At 38.5% G+C, this 16,091-nt stretch overlaps 1 protein-coding gene and 1 long non-coding RNA gene across 2 annotated transcripts; both read left to right on the top strand.

The window, feature by feature from the left end:
* Window positions 1-917: 917 nt before the first annotated feature.
* Window positions 918-11,234, top strand: LOC117597971 (NLR family CARD domain-containing protein 3-like). The gene is made up of 6 exons (XM_053236998.1): window positions 918-1,366; window positions 1,827-1,937; window positions 4,961-5,015; window positions 5,173-5,377; window positions 5,665-7,444; window positions 10,943-11,234. Exons 1-6 carry the CDS (start codon window positions 1,314-1,316, stop codon window positions 11,202-11,204), a joined length of 2,466 nt encoding a protein of 821 aa, XP_053092973.1. The 5' UTR covers window positions 918-1,313; the 3' UTR covers window positions 11,205-11,234.
* Window positions 11,235-13,938: 2,704 nt separating this feature from the next.
* On the top strand, window positions 13,939-15,737 carry LOC128318890 (uncharacterized). The gene is made up of 3 exons (XR_008302318.1): window positions 13,939-14,108; window positions 14,359-14,535; window positions 14,716-15,737. It is a non-coding gene; the product is annotated as an uncharacterized LOC128318890 (long non-coding RNA).
* Window positions 15,738-16,091: the final 354 nt, after the last annotated feature.

The raw sequence follows: 16,091 nt of genomic DNA, 5'->3' as shown, positions 1-16,091 counted from the left end.
TCTCAGCGGCTCTGTAGAATGAAGGATTACAGGAGGGAACATTAAATAAATCATTTTATCATAGTGCAATATCACTAATATATAAAAAGGACACCAGTATGATTTCAATAATTGGAGACAGAGAATTCTAATGAATATAGATGATAAAATCCTGGCTAAAATAATTGCAAACCGGATGCAGGACACTTTAAATAAGATTATAGAAATAGAGCAGATGTGTGTGATTAAAGGAAGATACATGAGGGACAACCTCAGAACAGTGAGAGACCTGATTATAAATACACCAGATATAAATTACTTTATTGTAGGCTTAGACCAAAAAAAGCATCTGACTTTATCTCACTGGAATATTTATGGAGTGTAATGGACCACTACAGGTTTCCAAAAAAATTACTGGTATACTTAAAACTCTGATATGATACCCTACCACACCTGTTTTTGACTTGCCCCTCATTACTTCATGTCCTGCCATTGACAGAACAGCAGCAGGTACACTCCTGTCTGTCCTGCTTGGCCTGTTTCTCACGCTGAACGAAATAAAATCATAAAAGGGAATTGTGTGTATTTACATGGCAGAGTTTCTTGTAATATCGGGGCGAGTTTTAACACATAACTGAGATTGGGAACTGAATATTCAGCTCTGTAGGATATATAAGCATTTAGAGACTGTAGGATTATAACAGAGATTAAAGAGTCAAATGATGATAAATTTGCCTCGTTTTAAATTAACGCTAAACACAGAGCTGAAAATTAACATGTGTGAAATTTTAATTACACTATGGTAAAATTATCTTGCCTTGATATCTTCCAAAGTCGTTCGAATTTTGGTGCGATTTTTTATAATTATATATATATTTATATATATGCAGTGTTGCTATGGCAACCAGGAAAGACAGGAAGTTTCGTCATACCAGTGTATGTGGAAACTACTAAATAAAGTCTGTTAGCACGCGCCCCGCTCTTCCCTACATAACAAAAAGACTGTTCACTTTGAATATAAAACAAGTTTCATAACATGTGAAAATGCACTGTTTACTGTTTACTGCAGAATCACTTAAAAATACACACACACACACACTCACACACACACACTGCCCTTCCCCCTCTGCAGAATAAACCGTTAGATGGAAGTAAAAGTAAAACTCAGCAACAGTCATTTGTTGTTCTGTTACATTTCTGCTGATGAAGGAGAGAAATGCGAATGAAGCAGCCAGAAGCAGCAGCATTTTAGGAGTTGATACCAGGGTTTGATTTAACACACCGATGTTGGAGTGAAGTAAACGTGTGTCCTGCTGTAATCTGGAGAAGGAGACATGACCTCCAACATAAGTGTGTCTGGAAAACAGGACTTAAAGAAAGACGAGAGGTGAGTTACTTTTCCATTCACCAGCAATAAATACACACCGTCTCATGGGAACAGATCTGTATCTCTAAACACTCACTAGTTAACAGAGGAACTAAACTTTGCTTTAAGGTGTTTAATAGCAGTGAATATATCACTGATCTGATGTAAGAACAGTTTAGAGAAATCATTCACTGAGAGAAGAGTAAAAAGGACTGTGTAATGTGTATCATAAGAGCAGCATAGCTCTGAGTCAGTGAACTCTACAGGCTTTAAGACCCAGCTGAGTCAGTTAGCTGTGATTGGGACTCCTGACATCAGAGTAATTCCTGAGGTATGAGGTGAGTCTCCTGTTTGAATAAGTGTGCAGACTGTAGCTGAATTAAAAAGATGGAATTATTGGTGTTTAATGATGAACACATTGTTTAACAGTGCTGAGACAGCAGAGTATTAATTATTGCTGATATTTCTGTTGTAACTCTAGAATGATGGAGGGAAAGAGATCAGACTCACCAGAACCCAGCTGTGTGTCCATGAAGAGTGACCAGTCAATGGGAGATCCAATTACCTTCGGAGACAGTTCTCCTGATGTGAGGTCCGTATAGTGAGGTGTTTTACGGCAGTGTTCCACCTGATCAAACTCACTTGTCTCATTATGAAGCCCTTCATGAGCTTTATCAGGTGTTGAAGCAGTAAAACACTAAACTGTGCAGTGCTGCAGCTCTCGGACTGGCAGTGAGGAAAACTGCTTTAAGAGTTCAGTTCAGCCTGCAGTCCCTGAGCTGGAGGGTCTGTGGTGCTACAGAAGAGCATTTACACCTGGGAAATTAATGACAATATAACTACTTTATTCATTCACTCATTCAAACATTTGTTTCTAAATATGTTAGTCAGTTAGGAAATCCTGAAATCAGTGTACTGTGTTAAGACGATAGTGTTAAAGGTGCAATAATTGATTTTTACATGTACGCATCACCTAGAAATTTGCAGAACATGAAAGAAAGACAATGGTCATTGCCTCAACAAAAGTGTATTATGTGGCTGAAAAAATCGGTCTGGAAGCCACATAATACACTTTTGTTGGCCTTGTGTCAGTCATCTTATAGACACTCCCCAATGTCCCTTCACTCCGCCCCCATCTCAGCTTGTTTGGCAAGGAAAGACACATCTCCAAATCCTGTAAGCTCTAGGGTTACCACCTTCAGGGAGGAAAAATAAAGAATAGATAGATAGGTAATGTGTTTTCAGGGTGTCTGTCTGAGATTTTCTTTGGCTCATATCAAACCATTTTCCTGCTTCTACAGAATTAGTTTTGTTTTTACTGATAGAAGAATGATGATTTAACATGGTGTGGATTACTGAATAGACAAAGGATATGGGGACCCTTTTTTTTTTTTTTTTTAAATAAAATACTTAAATCTATGGATTAAAATATATTGGATAGACTGTATGGTTTTTTTAATTCATTCTTTTTAAATTGTAAAGTCAACAATGTATAGAATGTAAAGTAAAATATTTATAGATGACAAATTAGAACTATCTAATCATTTTAGTCTTCAGTATAAAAGAATAGATGGGACATTATCAGGCTAATTTGCACTAAACTGTGCAAACACACTGTGCTTCAGGGAAAAACACTGATGAAATGCAGTAACACCAGGATAAACACTAGCAGTGCTTTTCCAAGATGGAGTATTTTATTACTGATGAAGGAATGAAGCTGGACAGGGAATTAGTGCTGTTGCTCCTGGACGAGTCTGTAAACACAATCTGTAAGCTTTGAACTGTTTCAGTGGCCTGCTTTACATAACAAATCCAGTTTATAGATTTTTATCATGGATAAGGAATAAGTAAATGCTTTGGATTAAACACCTTGATATTGTAATGTTAGATAACTATATAGCTATGATAATGCTAATAGCAATAGGTTTAGCTGAAAAATCACTGAGAACTCATTATAAATAAATGATAGTGCAGTAAAAGCACTCTTGATGATCCTCATAAATCACTATGAGAATTTCACTTATGTCTAGTGCTATAACTTGGCTTTCATGCTGTTTTTGGCTGTGTGAGCAAAAGTTAGATGCTAAAATCCTAATATCAGCCACCTGGCGACACAAAGCTCTGAAGCTCGCTGATGTAACAAGCAGAGTACCTGTGTAACATGATTAGACAATAATCCACTCAGCCATCCTGTATATAAACTAGCCTATAGTGTCATGGCAAAACTCTTCAGATCAGAATAACAAAAATAACCTTCCAAAGTCAAAGAGTTTTGGATGCCAAATATCAGACTTTATTGAATCAACCAACAAAGCAGAGATGATCATCTGATTTACATAGTCGTGGCTCATGCTTTTATACATGTCAGGATATACCAGACTCGGAGACAAAGGTGAGAACCCAACACAAATTTATTAAAGGATTTGCCAAACAATGGGTATGCAAAGATGGGGTAAACACAAAGATAAGTACTGCAGGCTGGTGGGTAACACAGATAGAGACACTAGGTAAAGGACTGAGGGAAAGGAGCACACACCTCACATGTCTTGGAGGAGAAACGCTGGAGAAATGTAGGAAACCATAGAGACACTTCCAATGACCACAGGTACTCACAGAGAAGAGGTCTATTCCTAGTTGAGGCCGGACAAAAAGTGCATGTGAGGTGTGTGTTTATATGGAGTCCTGATGAGTGTGGTGATTGGAGACAGGTGGTGCTGATTAGAACTCTGGGGAGAGAGGGCGCTGACTGTTGGTGACAGAGCATGGTGTTCCTGTGACAATACACTTCTAGAACTTAAGTGATCTTATTAAGTGAAATCTTCTCTTTTTTTTTAATCACACCCCTGCCTCTTGCCACAATTATTTCACTGACCCTCTATCTTAGTTTTAACCATGGAGAGATGACAGAGACAGAGATCAGTCATTTTATTTTTTAAAAAAAGTTAACATTCATCACAACCTCAACAATGCACTTCAGTAGTCTGATAGAGAGAAAAACACCTTCCCATGAGATATGACGGAGCACATCTGGACTGAAGAAGCTACAATTTATGAATGAGAACTGCGTGCTTATTGTTTTTCCCAAAAGCACAGTCCACCTGGAAGGTCACACCAGTTTGTTTTAGGTTTCTTGTTTCACATACACAGAAATATCCTTGTAAAATCATAAAGTCACTCCCTAAATGCACTAAATCTCATCATTTCTAAGTATTTTAACTCTTGCTAATACTTGATGGATTACATGATAACCATACTCAAATCATATCTTGATTAAGAAAATTCTTCCAGAATAGTCATGCTAGTCACTGTTGTTAACAGCTAGTGTGAATGTTTTAGCTGTAAAAGAGAATCACAGATGAGCTCCAGCATTGAGGTGTCGAGTGGAAAAAAATCAAAAAAGAAAAAATGAAAAACGAGCTAGTCAGTTGGAGGAAGCTTTTCACTTTATCATCATCATTTCCTTATTATTCTGCAGTGTCTTACATTTATGCTGTGTATTATTATTCTTACTACTCAACTGCTCATTATTATGCATTTCCCCACTATTCTGTTATTCTATCATCATTATTATCATCATATAGTCCACATTACATGATGTGTTTTGTTTGCTCACAGACCACAAAAGAAGAAATCAAACATCAGCAGAAATCAGTTGGAGTCCATATTCAAGGTGTGTGTGACTTGTGTTGTTTAATCGATGTGCAGCAGAATTATGGGTAATCGTGGTAATAGACAGAGGTTTTTTTTTTTTCTTTTCATAAAATCAAAACATACCTCTCTGTGTAACATTATAATATTTAGATCTGTTACTGTGTGTTTCTAACCAGGAGCTGGAACACAAAGTCATCACTCTGATAAAGAATGAGCTGAAGAGGTTTAGGAAGCTCCTGAGTCCAGATTACCCAGCATGCACTGAGAGGGAGGTGGAGGATGAGGAGGATCTGCACAGTGTCAGAGAGGGAGCGCTGAAGATCACACTGCACGTCCTGAAGAACATGAACCACACAGATCTCGCTAACACACTGCACAACAGTAAGAGCTCTGAGTCATGGCTTTATTCCATCAGGTTCACTTTAGAGAGAGGAAATTGTTTTAGATATTAAGACTTTCAGTTTTAAGTTTGATTTTAGTATCATGTACGTCTGGTTCTTTTCTGTGCTGTTTGTGGTCCAGCTTGTGGTTACTCTGTACAATGGTCCTGTTCCTTCAGTAATATTTAGTACATGAATCAGGAATGAACAGCAGCATTTGAAAGGATTTACATTTTATATTGTGCTCAGTAATTTTGCATTAACACATGATATTACTTTGTTTATTAGAGTCTGTGGCCTCTGTGTATCAGTCAAAGTTGAAATCCAGCCTGAAAGAGAAGTTTAAAAGAATTAATGAAGGAATCTCACAGCATGGAAGCTCAGCACTTCTGAATGAGATCTACACAGAGCTCTACATCACAGAGGGTTGGAGTAGAGACATCAATAATGAACATGAGGTGAGACAGATTGAGACAGCGTCCAGGAGACCAGCAACACAGGAGACACCCATCAAATGTAATGACCTCTTTAAAGACAAGTCCATCAGAACTGTGCTGACTAAAGGAGTTGCTGGAATTGGAAAAACAGTCTCTGTGCAGAAGTTCATTCTGGACTGGGCTGAAGGAAAAGCAAATCAGGACGTCTTCTTCATGTTTCCACTTCCCTTTAGAGAGCTGAATTTGATGAAGCAGGAAAATCTCAGTCTGATGAATCTTCTTCATCACTTTTTCCCAGAAAGGAGAAATCTAGAATTAATAGACTGTGAGTCCTACAACGTGGTGTTGATCTTTGATGGTCTGGATGAGTGTCGACTTCCTCTAAATTTCCAGAGCAATGAGAGATTGTGTGATGTGACAGAGTCAGCCTCAGTGGATGTGCTGCTGATAAACCTCATCAAGGGGAATCTGCTTCCCTCTGCTCTCCTCTGGATAACCTCTCGACCAGGAGCAGCCAATCAGATCCCTCCTGAGTGGGTAGACCAGGTAACAGAGGTACGAGGCTTCAGTGATCCTCAGAAAGAGGAGTACTTCAGGAAGAGGATCAGTGATCAGAGCCTGGCCAATAAAATCATCACACACATGAAGTCTTCAAGAAGCCTCTACATCATGTGCCACATCCCAGTCTTCTGCTGGATTTCAGCCAATGTTCTAGAGAGAATGTTGGGTGAAGCAGAGAGTGGAGAGATCCCCAAGACTCTGACTCAAATGTTCACACACTTCCTGATCTTTCAGATCAAACACAAGGACCAAAAGTACCATCAGAAATGTGACCCTGATCCTCAGCAGACCAGAGAGACTATCCTGGCACTGGGAAAACTGGCTTTTGAACAGCTGGAGAAAGGAAACCTGATCTTCTATGAGGAAGACCTGAGAGAGTGTGGCATTGATGTCAGAGAAGTGTCAGTGTACTCAGGAGTTTGTACCCAAATCTTCAGAGACGAGTTTGGGCTTCACCTGGGAAAGGTGTTCAGCTTTGTACATCTGAGTGTTCAGGAGTTTATGGCTGCTTTATATGTATTTTTGTCTTTCATCTTTAAAAAAAGCAATGTGTTAATGGAGCAAAGCCCTAGCATTCTGCATCTCTACAAAAAGTCAAACATGTCTGATTTCCTCAGGAGTGCAGTGGACAAAGCCTTACAGAGTGAGAATGGACACCTGGACCTGTTCCTCCGCTTCCTTCTGGGTCTCTCCCTGGAGTCCAATCAGACTCTCTTACAAGGCTTAATGCCACAGACAGGAAGCAGCTCTCACAGCGAACAGGAAACAGTCAAGTACATCAAGGAGAAGATCAGGGAGAATCCATCTCCAGAGAAATCCATCAATCTGTTCCACTGTCTGAATGAACTGAATGATCATTCTCTAGTGCAGGAAATACAAACTTACCTCAACAGAGGAGATGACCGTTGCCTCTATGGGGCCAGTCTCTCTCCTGCTCAGTGGTCAGCTCTGGTGTTTGTGTTACTGAACTCAGAACAGGAGCTGGATGTGTTTGATTTGAGAAAATATGACCCATCAGAGGAATGTCTTCTGAGGCTGCTGCCAGTGGTCAAAGCCACCAGAAAAGCTGAGTGAGTATTTTTATTTATAAATGTATTACTGCATGGATCGTTATTTTAATGTAACACTGAACTGCACTGTTTGGATTAATGCTTGTTAACAGTTACTTTAATCATCTTTAAACAAACCTTAGGTAATTTTACAAAAGACTGTTTCACTTTTTACACTATCATGTTATGTCTGCACTGAGGGCTGGGTGATATGGACACAATCTTATACCACAATTGATTACGTTTTCTCTAAAATTGTTGTAAAAATGATCTATTCAAAATAACTTTGTGCATGCATCACTGCTTTTTGTGAATTTTGTGAACTAAACACCAGTGAAAGGCACTTTTTCTTTTCTCCTTTGATTTGAAAGTGACACTGAACAGAAATTTCACAAATCAGAACAAGAAAAACATAACACCGTCAAAATTGAAACAATATGAATACAGTATCTAAAAAGTAAATATTAAAACACTCTATTCAACTTCAAGTTTCAGGAGTCCAATTGACATTACCACATCCAGTTTTAGGTAGCAGTTCCTCATCTTTTAGTTGGGCTGATGCCTGTTCTGTGTTGGAGTGTTGTGGGGAGTTTCGCTCTGTCACAATCCTCCATGCTTGTTTTTGTTTTAGTTACAGCACACTGCTAGTAGCTCCTAGCTCTGACCTTAGTGACATAAATCAGCTGCTGAAATGTAGCTTTTGCGACATTGGCGATATAGAGGATATAGGAAAATCCCTATGAATAGTTATTATTCATTATTCTATTTTCTCGTCCTATTATATGTATCACCATATGGCACAGCCCTATCTGCACTGAGGCACACATGTGAGAGAGAATAAGGAAGCTTTCACACATACCTTTTTTGGTTTGGACAGATCAAACTTTCTCTTTAGTTTGGATGTAATATGAACACTCCACCTGTACCCGGGTCCACACCAAACACCTGAACCAGTGTCTGTGTAAAATCGGAGGGGGGTGAGCACGAGATGCTGTGAGTAACATGAGACCACGGACCTGGAGGTGAAAATACAACAATCATGTCGGCGCCTGCTGGTAACACCTGAATGGACTTATACTATTAATCTAGAAATTAAAAAAAAAAGAGTCAAAAAAGTAAATCTAAACACAATCGTGTAACAACAAGCCCTGAGCAGTTTGAATATAGATAAAGAATTTTGTACGGTGGCGGACTTAACGAACTTGGAAGCATTTATCGACCACTACTAATAATAAAACATATGAATGACTTTGGCCTTGGCGATAGTTGGAGATTATTCACTCCAACATTGAGAGAATATTCATACTTTTCTCCCGTTCATCAATCATTTTCCAGAATAGATTATTTTCTTATAAGCAATAAATTAAAGACATATGTAACAAATACAATACACCCAATTATAATCAGTGAGCATGCACCTGTATCTCTAACTCTAAATATAGAACCGTACACAAAATCTTCTCCTATATGGCACCTCAATATTTCACTACTCAAAGATCCAGAATTTATTACATTAATACGAAGAGAGTGGACATCCTTTATGGAAGTGAACGACTCCCCAGAGTCTACAGCATGAGTATTATGGGAAACAGCAAAAGTAGTAATCAGGGGAATAATAATATCATATTCATCATATAAGAAGAAAAACAATTGGAATTAGAAATTCCAGCTGGAACAGAAGATTAAAGAATTATCGGATAGATACACTAAGAACTTAGATGATCAAACACTCTCTGAATTGAGAAAAAAGCTTCAGCCACCAGACTATAAACAGTGACCTCCACACTACGCCACCCCAATCAACCAGGCTTTATCAAAAAAAAAGGTACTCTTCAGATAACATCCATAGATTATTTAACCTGATAAATATTTCTCAACAGTCCAAAATTAATGCAATCATTGCATCACTGGAAGCTGAGAAAGCATTTGATAATGTCAACTGGACATTTCTATTCCACACATTACACAGATTTAGCTTCAGGGAGTCGTTCATCCACTGGATAAAAATATTGTACACTGCACCAAAAGCCACAGTCACCACACATGGGATCATTTCTCCCATATTTACACTTCACCGAGGAACACAGCAAGGATGTCCACTCTGCCCTTTATTGTTTGCCATTTTCATAGAACCGCTTGCAATAGCTATAAGACAGAATAGTAAAATCAACAGAATTCATACCATAAACACACAAGATAAAATTAGCCTCTATGCGCATGATATCTTACTGTATTTGCAGAGCCCTAAATCTTCACTTCAGGAAACATTTAAAGTTATCAATACTTTTTCCAAAATATCAAACTACACGATAAACTGGAATAAATCTACCATACTTCCGCTCTCTGGTGAGGCTTGGGATTCTGCAGCTCAGGATTCATTTCTTCCACTCCCAAACCCCCTCCACACCAACCAACTTCTGGAAAAAATTACATTCTGTTGTGTCACATTCATATGGAAAAACAAACGTCTTCATCTTCAACTCTCCATCTGCAGAGGAAAAGGGAATTTATCTATATGTTCTGGGAGTGTCCACCGGTGGTCCTGATCCTAAATGATTTGTCTGCGCTTAATTTTTCTGAACTCAAAAAATGAATAGTTCCTGCCAGACTCACTGCTGTCAAGAAAATGCCTGCAGTCCACTGGAAACCTCCTCAGTCTCTCTCTGTTATAGCATGAGCATGGACTCTTTTATAGATGTAATCTACATGGAACTCTCAACAGCTCAAATTAATGGTGCTAATGAGGTTAACATGAATCACTGGTGTAAGGCAATCAATGCCCTCGAAAGTCTCCTATAAAACCTGTAACACTTGTATCTCTTTATTTTCCAAAACTTAGACTCAGAGCCTGTGTGTGTCTGTCTGTGTGTGTTCTCTGTGTTTGTGTGTATCAGATTATGTGAGTGTTCATACAAGTAGTTGATTTTTCCTGTCTTAATGTGGTCAGATTTCTGTCATTCTTGTATACTGCCCTGTACTGTCTTGTTTTATGATGTTGATGTGCTTGATCAGAGCGAATGAATAAATTTGATCACAAAAAAAATCCAAAACAGTCCTATTTGTTAAACGCAAAAAAGATGATTTAGATTTCTTAATCTTTGAAAGACAGAGGCCTTAGACCTGCTAGTAGATTGACTCGTGCCTCCCTGCATGTTATTAACTGGTAGTGTACAGTTCTATAATTCTTTATTTTCTGTAATAAAATGCACTATATCTGCAGTGTTGGTTGTAGAAACTTGAACACAGATCAGAGTGTAGTGTTTGTAGGCTGCTCGCTCTCACATGTGTGTGTTATGTACATGACCTAATGGTCTTATAATAAATTGTAGCTGAGAGATTGTGGAGTGCAGAAAGACGTCCCTGCTCCTGTAAATGTGCTGATGTGGTGTCCTGTCCTCTGATTTGTGTGTGTGAGAGAAACACACTGACATTTCTGTTCCATGTTCAGCTTTAGCTGTATTATGGCTGTGTTTGTGTGTTTGAGATCAGTGTTCTGATATTTCATCATTTCTCTTCCAGGCTGCGTGTGTGTAATCTGACAGAGGAAAGCTGTAGAGTTCTGTCCTCAGTTCTCAGCTCAAACTCCTCCAGTCTGAGAGAACTGGACCTGAGTGGAAATGAACTGCAGGATTCAGGAGTGAAGCTGCTCTCTGCTGGACTGGAGAATCCACACTGTACACTGGAGATACTGGGGTACACACAGACACACACACACACACACACACACACATTAAGAATGCCAAGTGGAAATGCATGCACACCACATCTCATTTGTATTTAGTGACACCAAAACTCCATAAAAGGTAAATGGAAGTTATTTTAACTCACATCTACACCAATAAAATATCATTAATCAGTATAACAGCACCTGGGAAGGCCAAAATCTGGAAACAGTTTACCGGAAAGGTGAATTAGGTGTGAATGTTGTGAGGTGAAAAGAAAATGGTTTGACATGAAAGGTGAGAAAAAGAGATCCACACTGTACGCAGGTGATCATGGACACCGAGCATCACACAGAGAAACTGCTGTGTTTAAATAGTTTAAAGTGTCTCAGTGACTGTTGGTCAGAAATCTCACACTGATGCGCTCTTCAGCCTCTCACGCTACAATCAGTCACTTCTCTCTGTCTGAAACGTGACAATAACAAGAAATCCAAGCGCTGATAAACTTGGACATGCACAGGAATGGCACAAGGTTGTTGTGTTGGTTAAATTAGTGGTTAAATTAGCGCTAGCTCTTGTGAGTGGCCAAGCCCATTTAACTCTGATCCAACACCTCATCAACCTTTTCTCTCAACAGCTTCTAGATTTTCCACATTATTACATTTTTAATTCACACATTAAAGATTTCCTGTGTAAATGCTCCTAGATGCGGTTTATGAATAAATTCATTTGTATCCAGTGAGATAAATGAGGCCCAGTGTTTTATATGAATAAAAAATTAAAGGGTGTATTTTTATATGGTGTGGATTAGCATTGTTTCTGATGTTGAGTTTTGTGTTTGTGTGATTTGTATCTGTGTGTGAAAGATGAAGGTCCAAAGAACAAAGAACACCAACTGTTTTATCATCTCTGTGAAATTCAACTTTGCGTTAATGCTGAAATATCTACATCACTTCTCACATCAGAACAAAGTGCATTTATTTCTACAGTGTGTAGATCAGTGTACATTACACACACATTTACTTTAATAACATGCCAGTACTAGTCTTACTTTACAGTGAGGTCAATAAGTCAATATCTCTGATGTTATCTGTCCTCATGGAGCTGTTACCATTTTATAGACCTGTTTCTATTGTTCTATGGGAGCAAAAATATTCCAGAAAATGTTTGTAATGGAAAGTAAATGTGTTCACAATGTACACTGATCTACACACTGAACACACTGTAATGAAGCAGTAAAGGACAGTGTGTAAATGTGTAAATGTTCTCCAGCAGAACTTTCCCCAGAGCTGCTGAACACACTGTATGAAAAACTCTCTGCTAGAAATAAAGAGACGTGTTTGTTCAGAGTGGCCTCTCTGTTATTATCTTGTTTCAGAAAGTTAAATACATCGTCTCATATGAGCTGAGACACATGGATCTGTCCAAGAGCAGTCCAAGTTTATACACAGGCTGTTCATTTTATATTTTTATCCTGACATTAGAACCTTGTGTTCAGGTAGACAGTTTGTTTCCCAACTGATGGAAACACCTCATTTCACAATCAGATAAATAAATCAAACATTTCATCATTTCTCTTTCAGGCTGCGTGAGTGTAATCTGACAGAGGAAAGCTGTAGAGTTCTGTCCTCAGTTCTCAGCTCAAACTCCTCCAGTCTGAGAGAACTGGACCTGACTAACAATAAACTGCAGGATTCAGGAGTGAAGCTGCTCTCTGCTGGACTGGAGAATCCACACTGTACACTGGAGATACTGAGGTATACACACACACACACACACAAACACTGATTTAAATGTTTGTAAGAAAGTGAAATGTGTATGTGAGAATCTGATTTACTTTCTAGATTAGTTCTATATCATGAATAAATAAAAACTGTACTTATGAATTGTAATTATAGCTGTTTAGATCTTGTGTCTCTGCTAGAGGTGTAACACAATGCTATTATCTGTATCTGTATCTGTTTAGTGCCCAAAATATTCGTACTTGTTTTTGTATTTGGATTTAAACAGGAAGTGGGCGTGGTCTGTATCAGACGGTTTTTCATGTGAACCCTATCACTATACCCTGAAAAACAGTGAAAAATCAGGGCTGCTGCAAAAAGAAAACATTTTTTCATTTACAAATTCTAACGCCTTTATTTTCATTTATTTATTAATTTATTCGTTCATTTATTTATTATGTTTTTTTAATATATAACTTCATTCAACTCCTGAACCAGATGTCCTGTGTTTCAAAACAACAATCTGTTTCCTAAATCAGGAAACTGTTATTGAACATTGACAACAACAGCCACCTAATAATATTTGATCAGATTTACTTTGACTTTTGTGTTTGTTACATTCCAGAAAAATCAGAAAAGTTCACTGGACACGCTTTCAGAATCTGTTATAAAGCTGGAGATGGTACCGGCTCCATGAGGATAGACAGCATCAGAGAAATTGCCTTATTGACCTCACTGTAAAGTACCACTAGAATTGGCATGTTATTAACTGGTAGTGTACAGTTCTATAATTCTTTATTTTCTGTAATAAAATGCACTATATCTGCAGTGTTGGTTGTAGAAACTTGAACACAGGTCAGAGTGTGTTGTTTGTAGGCTGCTCGCTCTCACATGTGTGTGTTATGTACACGACCTAATGGTCTTATAATAAACTGTAGCTGAGAGATTGTGGAGTGCAGAAAGACGTCCCTGCTCCTGTAAATGTGCTGATGTGGTGTCCTGTCCTCTGATTTCTGTGTGTGAGAGAAACACACTGGCATTTCTGTTCCATGTTAAACTTTAGCTGTATTATGGCTGTGTTTGTGTGTTTGAGATCAGTGTTCTGATATTTCATCATTTCTCTTCCAGGCTGTGGAAGTGTAATCTGACAGAAGAAAGCTGTAGAGTTCTGTCCTCAGTTCTCAGCTCAAACTCCTCCAGTCTGAGAGAACTGGACCTGAGTGTCAATAAACTGCAGGATTCAGGAGTGAAGCTGCTCTCTGCTGGACTGGAGAATCCACACTGTACACTGGAGACACTGGAGTAAGATCATCAAACACACACACACGCACACACACACACACACACACATACACACAGAGCAGAGTTTTAATAAAAACAGCAACATCCAGTTCTCATCTGTGGTAATTGTAATTGTAGTGATCTGATATAGTTTCATTGTTGTGTGTGTGAGATGGAGAGTAAATGTTCTGTATATAAAGATTTTTTGTAGTTCACGTTTTCAATGCTAAAACTGAGTGTGTTAAGGGTGAGAAAGTTTTCTTTCTTGCAGGATGCGTTACTGCCGTATTAGAGATGAGGGGTGTGCTGCTCTGGCTTCAGCTCTGAGGTCAAACTTCTCATCACACCTGAGAGAACTGGATCTGAACGGTAATAATCCAGGAGAATCAGGAGTGAAGCTGCTCTCTGATCTACTGAAGGATCCACACTGTAAACTGGAGACACTACAGTGAGTTACTGACTTACTGCCTCTTTATTGTACTGTATGATATTTAATATTCACTGTATACTGCATTATCTTGTCACTTTTACTATGTGTGTGTGTGTGTGTGTGTGTGTGTGTGTTGGTGTTTGTTGGTGTTTATGCTGATGATGTTTGTTTACACTGATGCTCTTCTCTGTCTTTAAGCATTAAGGATTGTAAACTCACCAGGACTGGCGTATGACAGGAGTCTCACCTCAAACCTCTTTTCCAGGATAAAGCAGTTTGGTGAAGCGTTAGAACCCGTCCCACATTTCCAGCAGTTTGGGAGCTGAATCATTCATATTCAGATGTAGAAGTTCCATAACAATAACCATGACTGATCACATCCTTTTATCCACTCAGCTACAAGTTACTTCAGGCTTTAATAACATATTTTACAGTCCAAAATCAAATCCTTCAGCATCTACACACAACACAGAGATATCATCACATCATCACACTGATTACACAAATACACACTCACATTTTTTATCTACTTATTCAGAGTGTGTTTCTGCTCAACAGTTTTATTCAGTTTGTTGTACCATGACAGTGAAACATTTGCTTCTCCACAGATGATTGATTCACAGTTGTAATATTGATTAAATTTTTTTTTTTTATTCAAATAATTGTTCCTTGTTTGCTAATTTGTTTTGATAGTAATCATGATATTTTGATTATTTAAGGTATTTAGATTTTTAAACTAAAAAACAGTAACTGAAACTTAACTACATGCACTGTATATATTCCTGTTATTTAATAGTTTTGTATATGTGTTGTGTGTATGTCATTTACACTATGTGTAGTACAAAATAAACAGTGACTGTGACTGAAACACAACAGTTCAGGTGTGTGTGGACTGTACTGTAATTACTCTTAGCATCGACCACTACCAGGACTAACACGTGTTCCACCACACTGAGAAACTTCAATGTTGTGTCACGATTCATGAACTCTGAGCTGGACTTTCTGACTGTTCAAGAGGAATCTTATCGTAACCATGGTGACAGTGAGAGTCTCAGCTGTTCAGAGTGAACACACCCCCCCATATGCCCCACTGCCTGCATTAATTATTACTATAGAGCAGTGTGTGATGCTGTGAGTGTGCTAGTGGTGGCTGATGTCCAGTAAATAATGTGGTAATGTTAGCTTCAAACAAAGCATGTGTCAGTCAGACATGCATTTACTTTTACCCATCAATAAAACACGTTTCTGATCATAACCAGACTGCATTCTGTTCATTCTACTGATTTATTTCCCAGCCAAATGAACCTAGCTAGCTAGTTTTGTGTGTGTGTGTGCACACACACAACACTATTAGTAACAAAGTGAACATGAATATAGAGCCCCATAAGAGCTTTTCCCCTGTTACCTGACCTGTGATCAGTCCCTGACTACCAGCATTAAGGCAATTGGCCTGGGTCAGTTCATGAATATAATTATATTGTCCAAACTCTAAAGACCTAATGTAATCAGATACTTAAATGTTCATGCTGGGAGCAAAGTGGCCCTTTTTTATACAAAAAGGAAATATTTTTAGC

Source organism: Pangasianodon hypophthalmus, chromosome 9 (genome assembly GCF_027358585.1).
Source record: "Pangasianodon hypophthalmus isolate fPanHyp1 chromosome 9, fPanHyp1.pri, whole genome shotgun sequence".
In the NCBI taxonomy this organism is placed as follows: Eukaryota; Metazoa; Chordata; class Actinopteri; order Siluriformes; family Pangasiidae; genus Pangasianodon; species Pangasianodon hypophthalmus.
The sequence above is the reverse complement of the archived record's forward strand: the minus strand, read 5'-3'. Positions and strand labels throughout refer to the sequence as shown.

What these genes read in the sequence shown, in the direction of transcription:
- LOC117597971 (XM_053236998.1), top strand. Translation starts at nt 1,314, where the DNA reads ATGACCTCCAACATAAGTGTGTCTGGAAAACAGGACTTAAAGAAAGAC. An exon ending in AGTTGGAGTCCATATTCAAG is followed by an intron (nt 5,016 to 5,172) that starts GTGTGTGTGACT and finishes GTTTCTAACCAG; the next exon opens with GAGCTGGAACACAAAGTCAT. An exon ending in CGCTAACACACTGCACAACA is followed by an intron (nt 5,378 to 5,664) that starts GTAAGAGCTCTG and finishes TTTGTTTATTAG; the next exon opens with AGTCTGTGGCCTCTGTGTAT.